A 15,738-nucleotide genomic window follows, 5' to 3' on the forward strand; every position below is an offset into this window, starting at 1 on the left:
TGCTGCAAGCTGCACACACACACACACACGCACGCACGCACGCACGCATGCACGCACGCACGCACGCACGCACACACACACAACGCGCGCACACACACACACACACACGCACACACACACAAACACCATTTCAATGTGAAATATGACAACAGAGGACAGTGTAGCAGGTGTGTGTGCAGGGTTCCCACGGTCATGGAATTCCTGGAAATATTTTGAAATTAGAAAAATGTTTTTCCAGTACTGGAAAAGTTTTGGAATTTATCAAGGGTCCTAGACGGTCCTGGAAAATATAGCTATGCATTGTCTTTGGTTACTGATTTTGTTAATACCTCTGAAATGACAAATTAAACATTGGCCAAATTGTCAAATAGTAGAGGCAGAAATTGTGAAAATAGCAGATCCACATGCTCGTTGCGAGGCGTTGTGAGCATGTAGATCTGCTATTTTCACAATAGAACCGTGTTATACAAAATTCCTCAACTCTTAGTGCTCGTCAGGGTGGAGGGTCCCCAGTTAAAATATGATTATTTTGGGGGTCACGGCCTGAAAAGGTTGAGAACCACTGGCATACACTACCTGTCTTTGAGCATTGCGCATAGGAGTAAGTGACCTGATATTGAGCTGAATTATTGTTATATAGTCCTGGGAATTGGGTTAAATATTTTGGAAAAGTTTGGGAAATTAATTTGTAAAAATGTGTGGGAACCCTGTCTGTGTGTGTGTGTGTGTGTGTGTGTGTGTGTGTGTGTGTGTGTGTGTGTGTAGTGCTAACGTGTGTGTGTGTGTGTGTGTGTGCGTGTGTGTGTGTTTCTGACCTGACAGGCTTGCACTCTGGTCCAGTGTCCTTGAAGCCCATCTCCTCCAGCTTACAGCGGCGGTACAGCTCGTAGTGCCTCGTGTGTGTCTGCTCACGCAGATCCTCCATGTTGATGCAGATCAGCATCTCCCTCAGCTTCACAAAGTCACAGTGGTTCTCATTCTCCACTGACACACACACACACACACACACACACACACACACACACACACACACACACACACACACACACACACACACACACACACACACACACACACACACACACACACACACACACACACACACACACACACACACACTTTAGCATTAGGGCATTCACCAAATATTCGAATATAAAAGTCACTATTCGACGTTGTTCACCGAAGTCGAATACCGGTATTCGCTTCTTTTTTTTTTTTTTTCTCTTTTAAAAATATATAGTTTATAAAGCTTGGCTAGATAGGAAGTCATAAGAATGAGTTGTCAATGCCCCTGGTGGATGAATTTGTTAATGCTCTATACCAGGGGTTCTCGGCCATGACCCCCAAAATAAACATATTTGAACTGGGGACCCCCACCCTGACAAGCACTTGGAATTGTAGGCATTACATTTAATGTGACTCGGTTTTGCAGATAAATATTGTGAAAATAGCAGATCTACATGCTCACAACGCCTCGCGTTGTGAGCATGTCGATCTGCTATTTTCACAATGTTCGCCTCTTGCTTACTTAATATTTGACAGTTTGGCCTGTCCTGTTGAATATTCGACTATTGGAATAATTTGAGGTCGAATAATTTGAATACTAAAAATCACTATCCGTGAGTGCCCTAGTTAGCACTATACACACACACACGTTAGCACTATACACACACACACACATGTTAACACTATACACACACACACACACACACACACACACACACACACACACACGTTAGCACTATACACACACACACACACACACACACACACACACACACACACACGTTAGCACTATACAAACACACATGTTAGCACTACACACACACACATCTGTTGCTATCAAATAGTATCAGTATTTCAAAGACCTAAATGTTTCTGTTAAAACACTTTCTTTTTACAATAGAGTGATGTTTGACGTGACAAAGGTTCCTCTTATTAGGTGTCAAAGTAAACAATAAAGATTCACTGCGTGTGCTTCCCTACTGTACTGCATATGCTAAATAAAAATAGGAATTTGTAAGCGAATAACAGATTTGAGAGAGTCTTTATTACTTATTAGCCCTTTTAAAAATGATTAAAGAGAATAATTTGTTTGCCTACTATAACACAAGCATACAGCAGCACAGTTCTCAATAGCAGTGGTTCTCAACCTGTGGGTCCCCCAATTTTTTTTGGGGGGGTCCCCAGATGATTAACTTAATGTGCAACATTGTTTTCTCACTCAACTGTAAACAAACCAACATAAAGTTTAAGTGTATAGAGGGTATCTGCACATTTCTAAAGTGACAATTTAAAGGAAGGGTAACAGAATTGGATCTACTTTGTCTCCAAATAATTGTGATATAATTGTGAAAATATTTGCCAATGCAACTATACCCTGAAAGGGTTAATATTCAGAGCTGTCAGAAGAAGGAGGTCTCAACTCCCGAGGCACCGCCCAGCCGCCTCGGAAAGTGACGAGCAGAAACAGCGTGTCACTTGTGGAATGTTGGTCACGTGACCCAATGGAAGTCGGTGGAGAATTGGCCGTGGGAATTACGATATATATATACCCTAATAATACAGTAAATACATAACTTTGTCAGCGACGATGACAAACGATATGTATGCTATCACACGTTGTGTCATGTTTTGTAATTGTCCTGACTGATTTCGCTGTATTCATGCTGAAGCACAGCTCGCACGATTCAAAGACTTTCTACAGTCGCGAGGGGCGGGTCTTGACTTCGCTCCAGGCTTTGTGGATAGCGGCTGCTGTTCGCTGTTCATGCCGCGATGAGAGGTTCATGTGTGGGATGAACAAGCCATTGTGACTCGGTGATTTTTATGGAGCTTTTCTTTCCCGGGCCGTTCCTGGGACAAATCATCATGACAAAATAAGATAAATAGTGGACAGCCTGACAGGGCGGCTATTTGTGAGGATAAGTGAATAATAATTAGAAGATAGAGTTAAAATAAAACATTAAACCAAGCACTTTGACCGAGGCTTGTCATCATTGTGAGTGGATGAGATTGAGAGCCGCTCGCCCGCTCGCATCTACGTGCAGCCTGCTAGTGAGTCGAGTGTAAAGTAACTAAGTAGCCTACATTTACTCAAGTATTGATGTACTTTGAGGCGGAGATAGCCGCGACCAGCTCTTCTTCTAATCGGCTCGCCTGCAGTCGGTATCTAAGTAGGCTACATTTACTCAGATACTGTACTTAAGTAGGACCCTACAATTTATTTTTACTTTACTGGAGTTTTTTACATTTTCAGTACTTTTATTTCTACTCCACTTCATCTCAAAATAAATCATTGTAGGCTACTTTTACTCCCCTGCAGTTATTTTAAAAAAGTTATTAAAAATACTTTGTTTAATTATTATTACAAACCATTCATTAATCACTATATATACGGCCATTTGAAATTAGCCGATCTACAAGCTCACAGTGCGTGACGGACATTTTCTTGTAACGGTTTATTTCTACATTGTAGTATCGATACTTTTACTTGTACTTCTTCCACCGCTGCGCTGTCAGTCCGTGCAGCCGTGCTGACAAGGAAACGGCAGGGGGGGGGGGGGGGGGGCAGAAATGGGCGTGTCCAGCTTGCATTTCACCGAGACAAGAGGGTAGGAGAGATTCTCTTGGTTTCGTCATTTTCACGCGACAACTTTATTTCCGAAGTTATTTCCCAAAATGGCCACAGTTGGTCTTATTAATTTATAAACCTCAAATGTAACTATGTATTTTCAAACTAATATGACTCAAATATATGTAAAAAATACTTAGGGGGACCTTTAGAGATATGCGTCAACAGTTTTACAAGGCAAATTTCATGGTGCCTACACTTTAAGGACTTTTTAATACCTCTAAAATGACAAATTAAACAATTGGCCAAACTGTCAAATATTAGAGGCAGAAATTGTGAAAATAGCCGATTTACATGCTCACAACGCCTCGCGTTGCGAGGCGTTGTGAGCATGTAGATCTGCTATTTCCACAACAGAACCGTGTTATACAAAATGTAATGCCTCAACTCTTAGTGCTCGTCAGGGTGGGGTTAAAATAGGATTATTTTGGTGGTCGCGGCCTGAGAAGGTTGAGAACCACTGCTCAATAGCACTGAAGCCCTGTGCAACGTTTCTGCTGACTGAGTTCATTCACTAATACACCTTGTCCAGACACACACACACACACACACACACACACACACACACACACACACACACACACACACACACACACACACACACACACACACACACACACACACACACACACACACACACACACACACACACACACACTCTGAGGTGACCTACCTTGCACCACACCCCAGGGATACTGGCGAGCCTTCACCATCTTGTTGCCCACCATCACCTCCTCCGTGCTGCCCACCACAGCGAATGGCAGGTGGCCCTGTGAACATAGAGAGCCATGGAAGACAGTAAGTTCACCCTGTCAACAGAGAGACATGAAGACAGTAAGTTCACCCTGTCAACAGAGAGACATGAAGACAGTAAGTTCACCCTGTCAACAGAGAGACATGAAGACAGTAAGTTCACCCTGTCAACAGAGAGACATGAAGACAGTAAGTTCACCCTGTCAACAGAGAGACATGAAGACAGTAAGTTCACCCTGTCAACAGTGAGACATGAAGACAGTAAGTTCACCCTGTCATCAGAGAGACATGAAGACAGTAAGTTCACCCTGTCAACAGAGAGACATGAAGACAGTAAGTTCACCCTGTCAACAGAGAGACATGAAGACAGTAAGTTCACCCTGTCAACAGAGAGACATGAAGACAGTAAGTTCACCCTGTCAACAGAGAGACATGAAGACAGTAAGTTCACCCTGTCATCAGAGAGACATGAAGACAGTAAGTTCACCCTGTCAACAGAGAGACATGAAGACAGTAAGTTCACCCTGTCAACAGAGAGACATGAAGACAGTAAGTTCACCCTGTCATCAGAGAGACATGAAGACAGTAAGTTCACCCTGTCAACAGAGAGACATGAAGACAGTAAGTTCACCCTGTCAACAGAGAGACATGAAGACAGTAAGTTCACCCTGTCAACAGAGAGACATGAAGACAGTAAGTTCACCCTGTCAACAGAGAGACATGAAGACAGTAAGTTCACCCTGTCAACAGTGAGACATGAAGACAGTAAGTTCACCCTGTCAACAGAGAGACATGAAGACAGTAAGTTCACCCTGTCAACAGTGAGACATGAAGACAGTAAGTTCACCCTGTCAACAGAGAGACATGAAGACAGTAAGTTCACCCTGTCAACAGAGAGACATGAAGACAGTAAGTTCACCCTGTCAACAGAGAGACATGAAGACAGTAAGTTCACCCTGTCAACAGAGAGAGACATGAAGACAGTAAGTTCACCCTGTCAACAGAGAGAGACATGAAGACAGTAAGTTCACCCTGTCAACAGAGAGACATGAAGACAGTAAGTTCACCCTGTTAACAGAGAGACATGAAGACAGTAAGTTCACCCTGTCATCAGAGAGACATGAAGACAGTAAGTTCACCCTGTCAACAGAGAGACATGAAGACAGTAAGTTCACCCTGTCATCAGAGTGAGACATGAAGACAGTAAGTTCACCCTGTCAACAGAGTGAGACATGAAGACAGTAAGTTCACCCTGTCAACAGAGTGAGACATGAAGACAGTAAGTTCACCCTGTCAACAGTGAGACATGAAGACAGTAAGTTCACCCTGTCAACAGAGAGACATGAAGACAGTAAGTTCACCCTGTCAACAGTGAGACATGAAGACAGTAAGTTCACCCTGTCATCAGAGAGACATGAAGACAGTAAGTTCACCCTGTCATCAGAGAGACATGAAGACAGTAAGTTCACCCTGTCAACAGTGAGACATGAAGACAGTAAGTTCACCCTGTCATCAGAGAGACATGAAGACAGTAAGTTCACCCTGTCATCAGAGAGACATGAAGACAGTAAGTTCACCCTGTCAACAGAGAGACATGAAGACAGTAAGTTCACCCTGTCAACAGAGAGACATGAAGACAGTAAGTTCACCCTGTCAACAGAGAGACATGAAGACAGTAAGTTCACCCTGTCAACAGTGAGACATGAAGACAGTAAGTTCACCCTGTCAACAGAGAGACATGAAGACAGTAAGTTCACCCTGTCAACAGTGAGACATGAAGACAGTAAGTTCACCCTGTCAACAGAGAGACATGAAGACAGTAAGTTCACTCTGTCAACAGAGAGACATGAAGACAGTAAGTTCACCCTGTCAACAGAGAGACATGAAGACAGTAAGTTCACCCTGTCAACAGTGAGACATGAAGACAGTAAGTTCACCCTGTCAACAGAGAGACATGAAGACAGTAAGTTCACCCTGTCAACAGTGAGACATGAAGACAGTAAGTTCACCCTGTCAACAGAGAGACATGAAGACAGTAAGTTCACCCTGTCAACAGTGAGACATGAAGACAGTAAGTTCACCCTGTCAACAGAGAGACATGAAGACAGTAAGTTCACCCTGTCAACAGTGAGACATGAAGACAGTAAGTTCACCCTGTCAACAGTGAGACATGAAGACAGTAAGTTCACCCTGTCAACAGAGAGACATGAAGACAGTAAGTTCACCCTGTCAACAGAGAGACATGAAGACAGTAAGTTCACCCTGTCAACAGTGAGACATGAAGACAGTAAGTTCACCCTGTCAACAGAGAGACATGAAGACAGTAAGTTCACCCTGTCAACAGTGAGACATGAAGACAGTAAGTTCACCCTGTCAACAGAGAGACATGAAGACAGTAAGTTCACCCTGTCAACAGTGAGACATGAAGACAGTAAGTTCACCCTGTCAACAGTGAGACATGAAGACAGTAAGTTCACCCTGTCAACAGAGAGACATGAAGACAGTAAGTTCACCCTGTCAACAGAGAGACATGAAGACAGTAAGTTCACCCTGTCAACAGTGAGACATGAAGACAGTAAGTTCACCCTGTCAACAGAGAGACATGAAGACAGTAAGTTCACCCTGTCAACAGTGAGACATGAAGACAGTAAGTTCACCCTGTCAACAGAGAGACATGAAGACAGTAAGTTCACCCTGTCAACAGTGAGACATGAAGACAGTAAGTTCACCCTGTCAACAGAGAGACATGAAGACAGTAAGTTCACCCTGTCAACAGAGAGACATGAAGACAGTAAGTTCACCCTGTCATCAGAGAGACATGAAGACAGTAAGTTCACCCTGTCATCAGAGAGACATGAAGACAGTAAGTTCACCCTGTCAACAGTGAGACATGAAGACAGTAAGTTCACCCTGTCATCAGAGAGACATGAAGACAGTAAGTTCACCCTGTCATCAGAGAGACATGAAGACAGTAAGTTCACCCTGTCAACAGTGAGACATGAAGACAGTAAGTTCACCCTGTCAACAGTGAGACATGAAGACAGTAAGTTCACCCTGTCAACAGAGAGACATGAAGACAGTAAGTTCACCCTGTCAACAGAGAGACATGAAGACAGTAAGTTCACCCTGTCAACAGAGAGACATGAAGACAGTAAGTTCACCCTGTCAACAGTGTGAGACATGAAGACAGTAAGTTCACCCTGTCAACAGAGAGACATGAAGACAGTAAGTTCACCCTGTCAACAGAGAGAGACATGAAGACAGTAAGTTCACCCTGTCAACAGTGAGACATGAAGACAGTAAGTTCACCCTGTCAACAGAGAGACATGAAGATAGTAAGTTCACCCTGTCAACAGAGAGAGACATGAAGACAGTAAGTTCACCCTGTCAACAGAGAGAGACATGAAGACAGTAAGTTCACCCTGTCAACAGAGAGACATGAAGACAGTAAGTTCACCCTGTCATCAGAGTGAGACATGAAGACAGTAAGTTCACCCTGTCAACAGAGTGAGACATGAAGACAGTAAGTTCACCCTGTCAACAGAGAGACATGAAGACAGTAAGTTCACCCTGTCAACAGAGAGAGACATGAAGACAGTAAGTTCACCCTGTCAACAGAGAGACATGAAGACAGTAAGTTCACCCTGTCAACAGAGAGAGACATGAAGACAGTAAGTTCACCCTGTCAACAGTGAGACATGAAGACAGTAAGTTCACCCTGTCAACAGAGAGAGACATGAAGACAGTAAGTTCACCCTGTCAACAGAGAGAGACATGAAGACAGTAAGTTCACCCTGTCAACAGAGTGAGACATGAAGACAGTAAGTTCACCCTGTCAACAGAGAGAGACATGAAGACAGTAAGTTCACCCTGTCAACAGAGAGAGACATGAAGACAGTAAGTTCACCCTGTCAACAGAGAGACATGAAGACAGTAAGTTCACCCTGTCAACAGAGAGACATGAAGACAGTAAGTTCACCCTGTCAACAGAGAGACATGAAGACAGTAAGTTCACCCTGTCAACAGAGAGACATGAAGACAGTAAGTTCACCCTGTCAACAGTGAGACATGAAGACAGTAAGTTCACCCTGTCAACAGAGAGACATGAAGACAGTAAGTTCACCCTGTCAACAGAGAGACATGAAGACAGTAAGTTCACCCTGTCAACAGAGAGACATGAAGACAGTAAGATCACCCTTTCCAGGGACCGCCAGAACAGACTGCTGCGGTGGCTGTTCAAGGTCACTCTGAATGAAGTGAAGGCTGAATCCATCACCTCTGTGTCGTTCTGACCTCCAAGTAACACTGTACTGATACTTTCACTGCTAGAGTACCATGCATAGTAGTACATAAGGACCGCAGGAATACACAAGAAACGGAGGGTGAGAGAGATTTGGTTTCTTTGATCCATTTCATGTCTTTCTCCCAGTCCGTAATTGTCCGTATGATTTAGGTCCGACCTTTACATACAGCTCCCAAATGAACGTACACGATTTGTCGGTAGCAAGAAGTACCCGCGGCCACCGTTGTCAACCGTAGGGGCAGTAGTAGGGTAACTTGCAACGGTATGAGATTTTTAACACAGAAAATATAGTCCGCGTCAGCACCGCGGTTATCGGTAACACCGTTTCAACCACCATTGAGTGTCTTGTCGTCTTGTAGCACTCAGTAGCAGCCAATGCTACCTCAAGCTACAACAACAACAACCACCATCCGACCATATTAAAAATTCAGCTTTGTAAAAAAGCAACAACACACTGTTAGTGTTACAACAGCCCTGCGTTTTCTGGTTTGGCTAATCGTTGTGTTTCCGCCTACTGCGCGCTGTGCCATTATAAAGCCAACTAGTCCTGGAACTCCTGGAACGTGCCCTGCGAGTGGGACGAGGCATCAGTCTGATCATGGCCTGTGCCTCCCTTGTGGATGATCTGTTGATTCTGAATCTGTTCTCGACACTCTCACTCAAGGAACGGCTCCCGCGATCCAGAACCATCGTTCATTTAAAAGAGCCGTTCAAAAGAGTAGAATCGTTCGTGAACGTCACATCTCTACTGCGCCTCGGGGCAGAGCTGAGCAGCGGGATATGTCTGTCCATCCATCCATCCATCTTCAACCGCTTATCCGGAATCGGGTCGCGGGGGTAACAGTTCCAACTGAGACTTCCAGATTTCCTTATCTTTTCCTTCCTCCACTCCCTCTGGGAGTATACCGAGGCGTTCCCAAGTCAGTTTGGAGATATAATCCTTCCATCTGGTCTTTGGTCTGCCACGGGGTCTCCTCCCAGTGGGACGTGCATCGAGGACCTTCCTAGGAAGGCGCTCGGGGGGCATCCGTACTAGATGCCCCAACCACCTAAGCTGACTCCTTTCCAAGTGAAGGAGCAGCGGTTCTACTCCAAGTCTCTCTCGGGTGACTGAACTTCTCACCCTATCTCTAAGGAAGATACCAGCCACCCTTCTGAGAAAACTCATTTCGGCCGCTTGTAACCGAGACCTTATACTTTCGGTCATGACCCACACTTCATGACCATAGGTGAGAGTGGGAACGAAGATTGCTTGAAAGACAGAGAGCTTTGCCTTACGGCTCAACTCTTTTTTTCTTCACAAGTCTCCATGGCATGAGTAATCAATAGAAAAAAAGTCATTTTGGGGGTGAACTACTCCTTTAAGACAATCAAAATACAGCCCTGACTGTACACATGGAACCAAATTAACCGCTCAGGGTTCCATTTGTACCCTGTCAGAGTTACGGGGAGAACTTGAAATTGTAAAGTTTGAGAAGCTCATCGCAGTGTGAGAGAGTGTTCCTACTTTCACAGAGTGTTCAGAGAGTGTTAGACATTCAGCTCATTGCAGTGTTCAGAGTGTTCCTACATTCATGGTGGTGTTGACCTTGGCCACCGTCTCGTCGTCCAGGGGGAACTGGTAGATTTGGACTCCGTTGCTCACCAGCTCACTCATGATCTTTATCTTGAACTTGTGGAGTTCACTCTTGGTGATGGTGTCTGCCTTGGCAATCACTGGGATAATGTTCACCTTGAGAGAGACACACACACAGAGAGAGAGAGAGGAGTGAATGTGTTAATACATATATTTTCTCTCTTGCGTTTAGCAACTATTTTCTGGCCAAAATGGCAGAAAATAAACTACATTTTGGCATTCCTCCCAGGTCAGTAACTCTGGAGTAGTCTTGCATACCCAGACAAGGCAGAAGCTTTTCTGAGAACATTCATGTTTATGGATGTTGCTTCTGAACATGAATTCCATCACTAGTTTGACCACTTCAAATATGCTTTAATCTTAACTAACCATTAACCCTTTTGAGTGTGTACAACATACGTTCATAGAAGACATGCTAACTTCTATGGAATCCAAATGAGTGAAATCAGTCCTGGTGTGGTGACTGAAAACCTGCGTTGTTACACACGTGAGCAGCAATGGCCATAGGAGAGTTGAACACGTGAGGTACTGCTGTTACAATGCTGTTAGGGTTGAAATAACAAGCATACGTTCCTTCCTCACTTAGTCAAGTCGCTTGTGTAATTTCGTTCAAATTTTCGGGGGATAGATAGATAGATACATAGATAGATAGATACCTTTATTATCCCACAGGGGTAATTCAGTTGCCCAGAGGCAGCACAGCAGTTAAGGTTACAAGTTACAGAGAAGTAAGAAAAAGAAAAAGAGTACTGTAGTATACAGTCCAAAGAGCAAGCACAAAAAAAGATAAATAAAACATAAAGTGTCGAAAGCTATTGCAAAAAGAGAAGACGACTATATACATAAAGTGACCACGAAACATTCAACGCTCATAAGTGACACGTCACACACACAAAAAAAGCTACTCAAGCATAACTTAGCAAACAGTGCCAAACAAAAGAGTGCACATAACAGTCACTTAACAGGATTATGAAAACTATATATTTTTGGAAACTTTAGAGTATACTGTAACAAATCAGAAAATCCATGATTCCATTTGCAAAATCCGTAGGGGAATTGTTGACAGCTGCTGAAAGTCTGTGTCTCATTCACTTACTATACACTAATACTATGAAGGAAAAAAATACCCCCAAAAAATCTTCTTTAAGTAGCATGTGAGGGGCAAAACTAGAGGTTTTTATTGATTCAGCAGCAGCTGTCAAAATTCCCCTAGGGATTTTACAAATGGAATCATGGATTTTCTGAGTTGTTATACTCTGAAGTTTCCAAAAATATATAGTTTTCAAAATCCCCCGAAAACTTGAACAAACCATTCATGTTTGGACATATTGAACTGGACTAACTCTTTAGCAATCTGTCCTATCCTGTGCTGAGCCCATGAAACTGGGGACTGCCGCCCCGAAAGTCTATGGAGCCTTAGCCAGCATTCCAATCCTCTGTCTGTCTGCCTGCCTGTCCGTCTGTCTGTCTGTCTGTCTGTCCGGTCTGTCTGCCTGCATGCGTTGCCTTGAACCCAAGACATGCTTGGGATGGAGCCCTTGTGTCGGCACATGCCTGTCGTACCGCACAATCTACAGCCAGACTCACACACTCTCACACTCACACACACACACACACACACACACACACACACACACACACACACACACACACACACCATTTCTGAAGAAAGAAAAATGTTGCTGGTAAATGCATACCAATAACTGTCTGAGTGACTGAATGTGTTTTCTGTGTCAGTGATGTGGTTTCAACCAACAAATGTCTCTTTCTCTCCCTCTCTGCACAGTGACAAAGGGAAGGCTAGAGCGAGAGAGAGAGAGAGAGAGAGAGAGAGAGAGAGAGAGAGAGAGAGAGGAGATTGCAGCATTCCAGCACTCTTTCCACCCCATTGACATGCAAATGACCGGGTTACGTACACTGTAGAGCTCACACAAACACGGAAAAACACACACACACACACACACACACACACACACACACACACACACACACACACACACACACACACACACACACACACACACACACACACACACACACACACACAGAGCATGGGAAAGTGTCAGACCACCACCGGAGCAAAGGGGAAGGGTTTTGTTTATTGGGATGGTTAGCCTTCTCAGCATCCAACCAGACATAATAATAACATAATAATACTCAGTCATGCCTCGCTCCCTCGCCGCAAGCTTGTAATCACTTTCCAGAGGCTATAAATGTCACTGACATTCACTGTCAGTTGTCGCCAGCTGGCAGAAAGAATAAAAAAAAAAAATCACACCCGTGTGAAGTGGAGCTGTGTGTGTGTGTGTGTGTGTGTGTGTGTGTGTGTGTGTGTGTGTGTGTGTGTGTGTGTGTGTGGATCATGTGTACCGATTTTTGTGACATTTGAAGAAAATATGTAGGAAAAGGAGCAAAAAGTGTGTTTTGGAGAAAATTCAAGATGGCGGAAAATCTATCATGGCGCAAATGGGCGTGGCCTATATGGGGAGATGCGTCATGACCCAAGGAATCCAGGGAAAAAATATTTTTAATTTTCCGACCTACGGTTCAAGAGTTACAGGCCAAAACGTAAAGTGGGGTGTTATGGCGCCACCATGCGGCCAAATGACACAATTATTTTTTTATTTAATCTGAAATCATTATGAACCTCCTCTCCAAGTCTTGAAACTCTAGCCCCTATGGTTTGCGAGAGACAAATAATTGAATGTGAGTTTTTGCGATTCCCATTATAAGTCAATGGGGAAAATTAATTCACTAATAAATTAATATCAATTAAACTATAGAACCTTTCTCTTAGAAAAGTAATAGCCCACGATTCCCGAGTAAGCCGTTCGATTTGACATATGGCGCGAGTGTGTGGTGGCAAAACTGTGGGACTAGTGGCGTGCCGAAGTTTAGGAAGTTCAGGCTACATACAGACACACACACAGACAGACAGACAGACAGACACACAGACAGACCCACACGGCCACGTATAGGGAGCCTGTGCTTCACACAGCTCCAATAAAAATAAAGTCTGGGAGCGTAATGGCAGCCTGTCTGAGTGTCTTGCCATCTCTAGTCTACACAACATGCAGTCAGCAGGGCTCTCCATAGAGGAACATCTAGTCTACACAACATGCAGTCAGCAGGGCTCTCCATAGAGGAACATCTAGTCTACACAACATGCAGTCAGCAGGGCTCTCCATAGAGGAACATCTAGTCTACACAACATGCAGTCAGCAGGGCTCTCCATAGAGGAACATCTAGTCTACACAACATGCAGTCAGCAGGGCTCTCCATAGAGGAACATCTAGTCTACACAACATGCAGTCAGCAGGGCTCTCCATAGAGGAACATCTAGTCTACACAACATGCAGTCAGCAGGGCTCTCCATAGAGGAACATCTAGTCTACACAACATGCAGTCAGCAGGGCTCTCCATAGAGGAACATCTAGTCTACACAACATGCAGTCAGCAGGGCTCTCCATAGAGGAACATCTAGTCTACACAACATGCAGTCAGCAGGGCTCTCCATAGAGGAACATCTAGTCTACACAACATGCAGTCAGCAGGGCTCTCCATAGAGGAACATCTAGTCTACACAACATGCAGTCAGCAGGGCTCTCCATAGAGGAACATTTAGTCTACACAACATGCAGTCAGCAGGGCTCTCCATAGAGGAGCAGATCTAGTCTACACAACATGCAGTCAGCAGGGCTCTCCATAGAGGAACATCTAGTCTACACAACATGCAGTCAGCAGGGCTCTCCATAGAGGAACATCTAGTCTACACAACATGCAGTCAGCAGGGCTCTCCATAGAGGAACATCTAGTCTACACAACATGCAGTCAGCAGGGCTCTCCATAGAGGAACATCTAGTCTACACAACATGCAGTCAGCAGGGCTCTCCATAGAGGAACATCTAGTCTACACAACATGCAGTCAGCAGGGCTCTCCATAGAGGAACATCTAGTCTACACAACATGCAGTCAGCAGGGCTCTCCATAGAGGAGCAGATCTAGTCTACACAACATGCAGTCAGCAGGGCTCTCCATAGAGGAACATCTAGTCTACACAACATGCAGTCAGCAGGGCTCTCCATAGAGGAACATCTAGTCTACACAACATGCAGTCAGCAGGGCTCTCCATAGAGGAGCACATCTAGTTTACACAACATGCAGTCAGCAGCCCAGGGCTCTCCAGCATCGCATAAAAATTAATTATGAGCTGAAGAGGCATCGACGATAAGGGTTATTGTTTTTGAATGAGTTCCCGCACAGATGCACACAAGCATATACAAACTATCTGCCCCACACACACACACACACACACACACACACACACACACACACACACACACACACACACACACACACACACACACACACACACACACACACACACACACACACACACACACACACACACACACACACACACACACACACACACACACACACACACACACACACACACACACACGTGGTATGGGATCCTTGGTCCGAGTCCGTCTTTTGAACAGTATGAATGTATATTTAATCATAGCTTCTTGTTCTTCAAAACCAAAACACTTGTGAGACAGTGACTTGTAACAGACAGCAGTTTCTTTACACAAACAGTAGTGTTTGTGTAAATTATATTACCGTAATTATAAAGATGTTCTGCTTCTAGCAGATCAACTCAAAATGTAACCACCAGTAAGCCTCTGTAGTGTGCATACAGCTAACCCTGTGCGTAAACAGTAAGTCAGTAGAAAAGGATATCTGCATGAAATGTGTGCTTGGCCCCTACTTTCATTATAGCAGCCTGAAAGGTGTGTGGTTGGTAAATGAATAGGATTAACGATTAATAGTATCGTGATGCCCCACAAGCGCTGAAAACTAAACTCCAAACAGCCCAAAACAAACTAATCAGGGTCCTGCTTAACCTTCCCTATCAGACTCACCTCACCACTACTCACCAGTTAAGAGTGGGGTGGCTCAGAGTAGATGACAGAGTACAGCAACTTGCAATGGGCCTGGGGCCAGTTGCACCACCAGAACGTAAGTTCTGCCCTAAGTTAGGGAGTAAAGTCCTTACTAGAGGCTTAGCAACTACTAGTTAGTTTGTAACTAAGTGAGTTACTAACAGGTGTTGCACCACGACTTCTTAAGGCATAACGTAACTAGTAATGCGTAGACTGTTCCTAAAGTAATGTATAGTCGCATAAAATGACGTCATAGCTCCCGAATCCAATGAAAACGAACTGTTTCTACTAGTAAGGAAATAAAGCTTGTATCGTCTTTTGTCAACAGAGAGCTCCGTCTCTCCACTGGCATGTACACAAGTCCCTGCGCAGCGCACTGCCCTGCAAACGGATTGTATCACAAATTATATTGGCCTCATACATTTTCCCCCGTTGTGAAGTAACGCAGGGCAGCGCATATTTG

The 15,738-nt window shown here is 44.3% G+C and overlaps 1 protein-coding gene across 1 annotated transcript in view; it reads right to left on the minus strand.

Moving 5' to 3' along the window:
* The window catches only part of septin10 (septin 10), a 34,019-nt gene that overhangs the window by 4,954 nt on the left and 13,327 nt on the right, over positions 1–15,738 (minus strand). The window contains exons 5-8 of the mRNA XM_080753802.1: positions 10,261–10,422; positions 4,308–4,404; positions 816–984; positions 1–9 (exon numbers count right to left, since the gene is read on the minus strand). The exon at positions 1–9 is cut by the window's left edge and continues 124 nt beyond it. Of these exons, the coding sequence (XP_080609928.1) occupies positions 1–9; positions 816–984; positions 4,308–4,404; positions 10,261–10,422 (437 nt within the window). The remainder of the gene's footprint in view (positions 10–815; positions 985–4,307; positions 4,405–10,260; positions 10,423–15,738) is intronic.

This window comes from Nannobrachium achirus (assembly GCF_963921795.1).
Source record: "Nannobrachium achirus genome assembly, chromosome: 22".
In the NCBI taxonomy this organism is placed as follows: Eukaryota; Metazoa; Chordata; class Actinopteri; order Myctophiformes; family Myctophidae; genus Nannobrachium; species Nannobrachium achirus.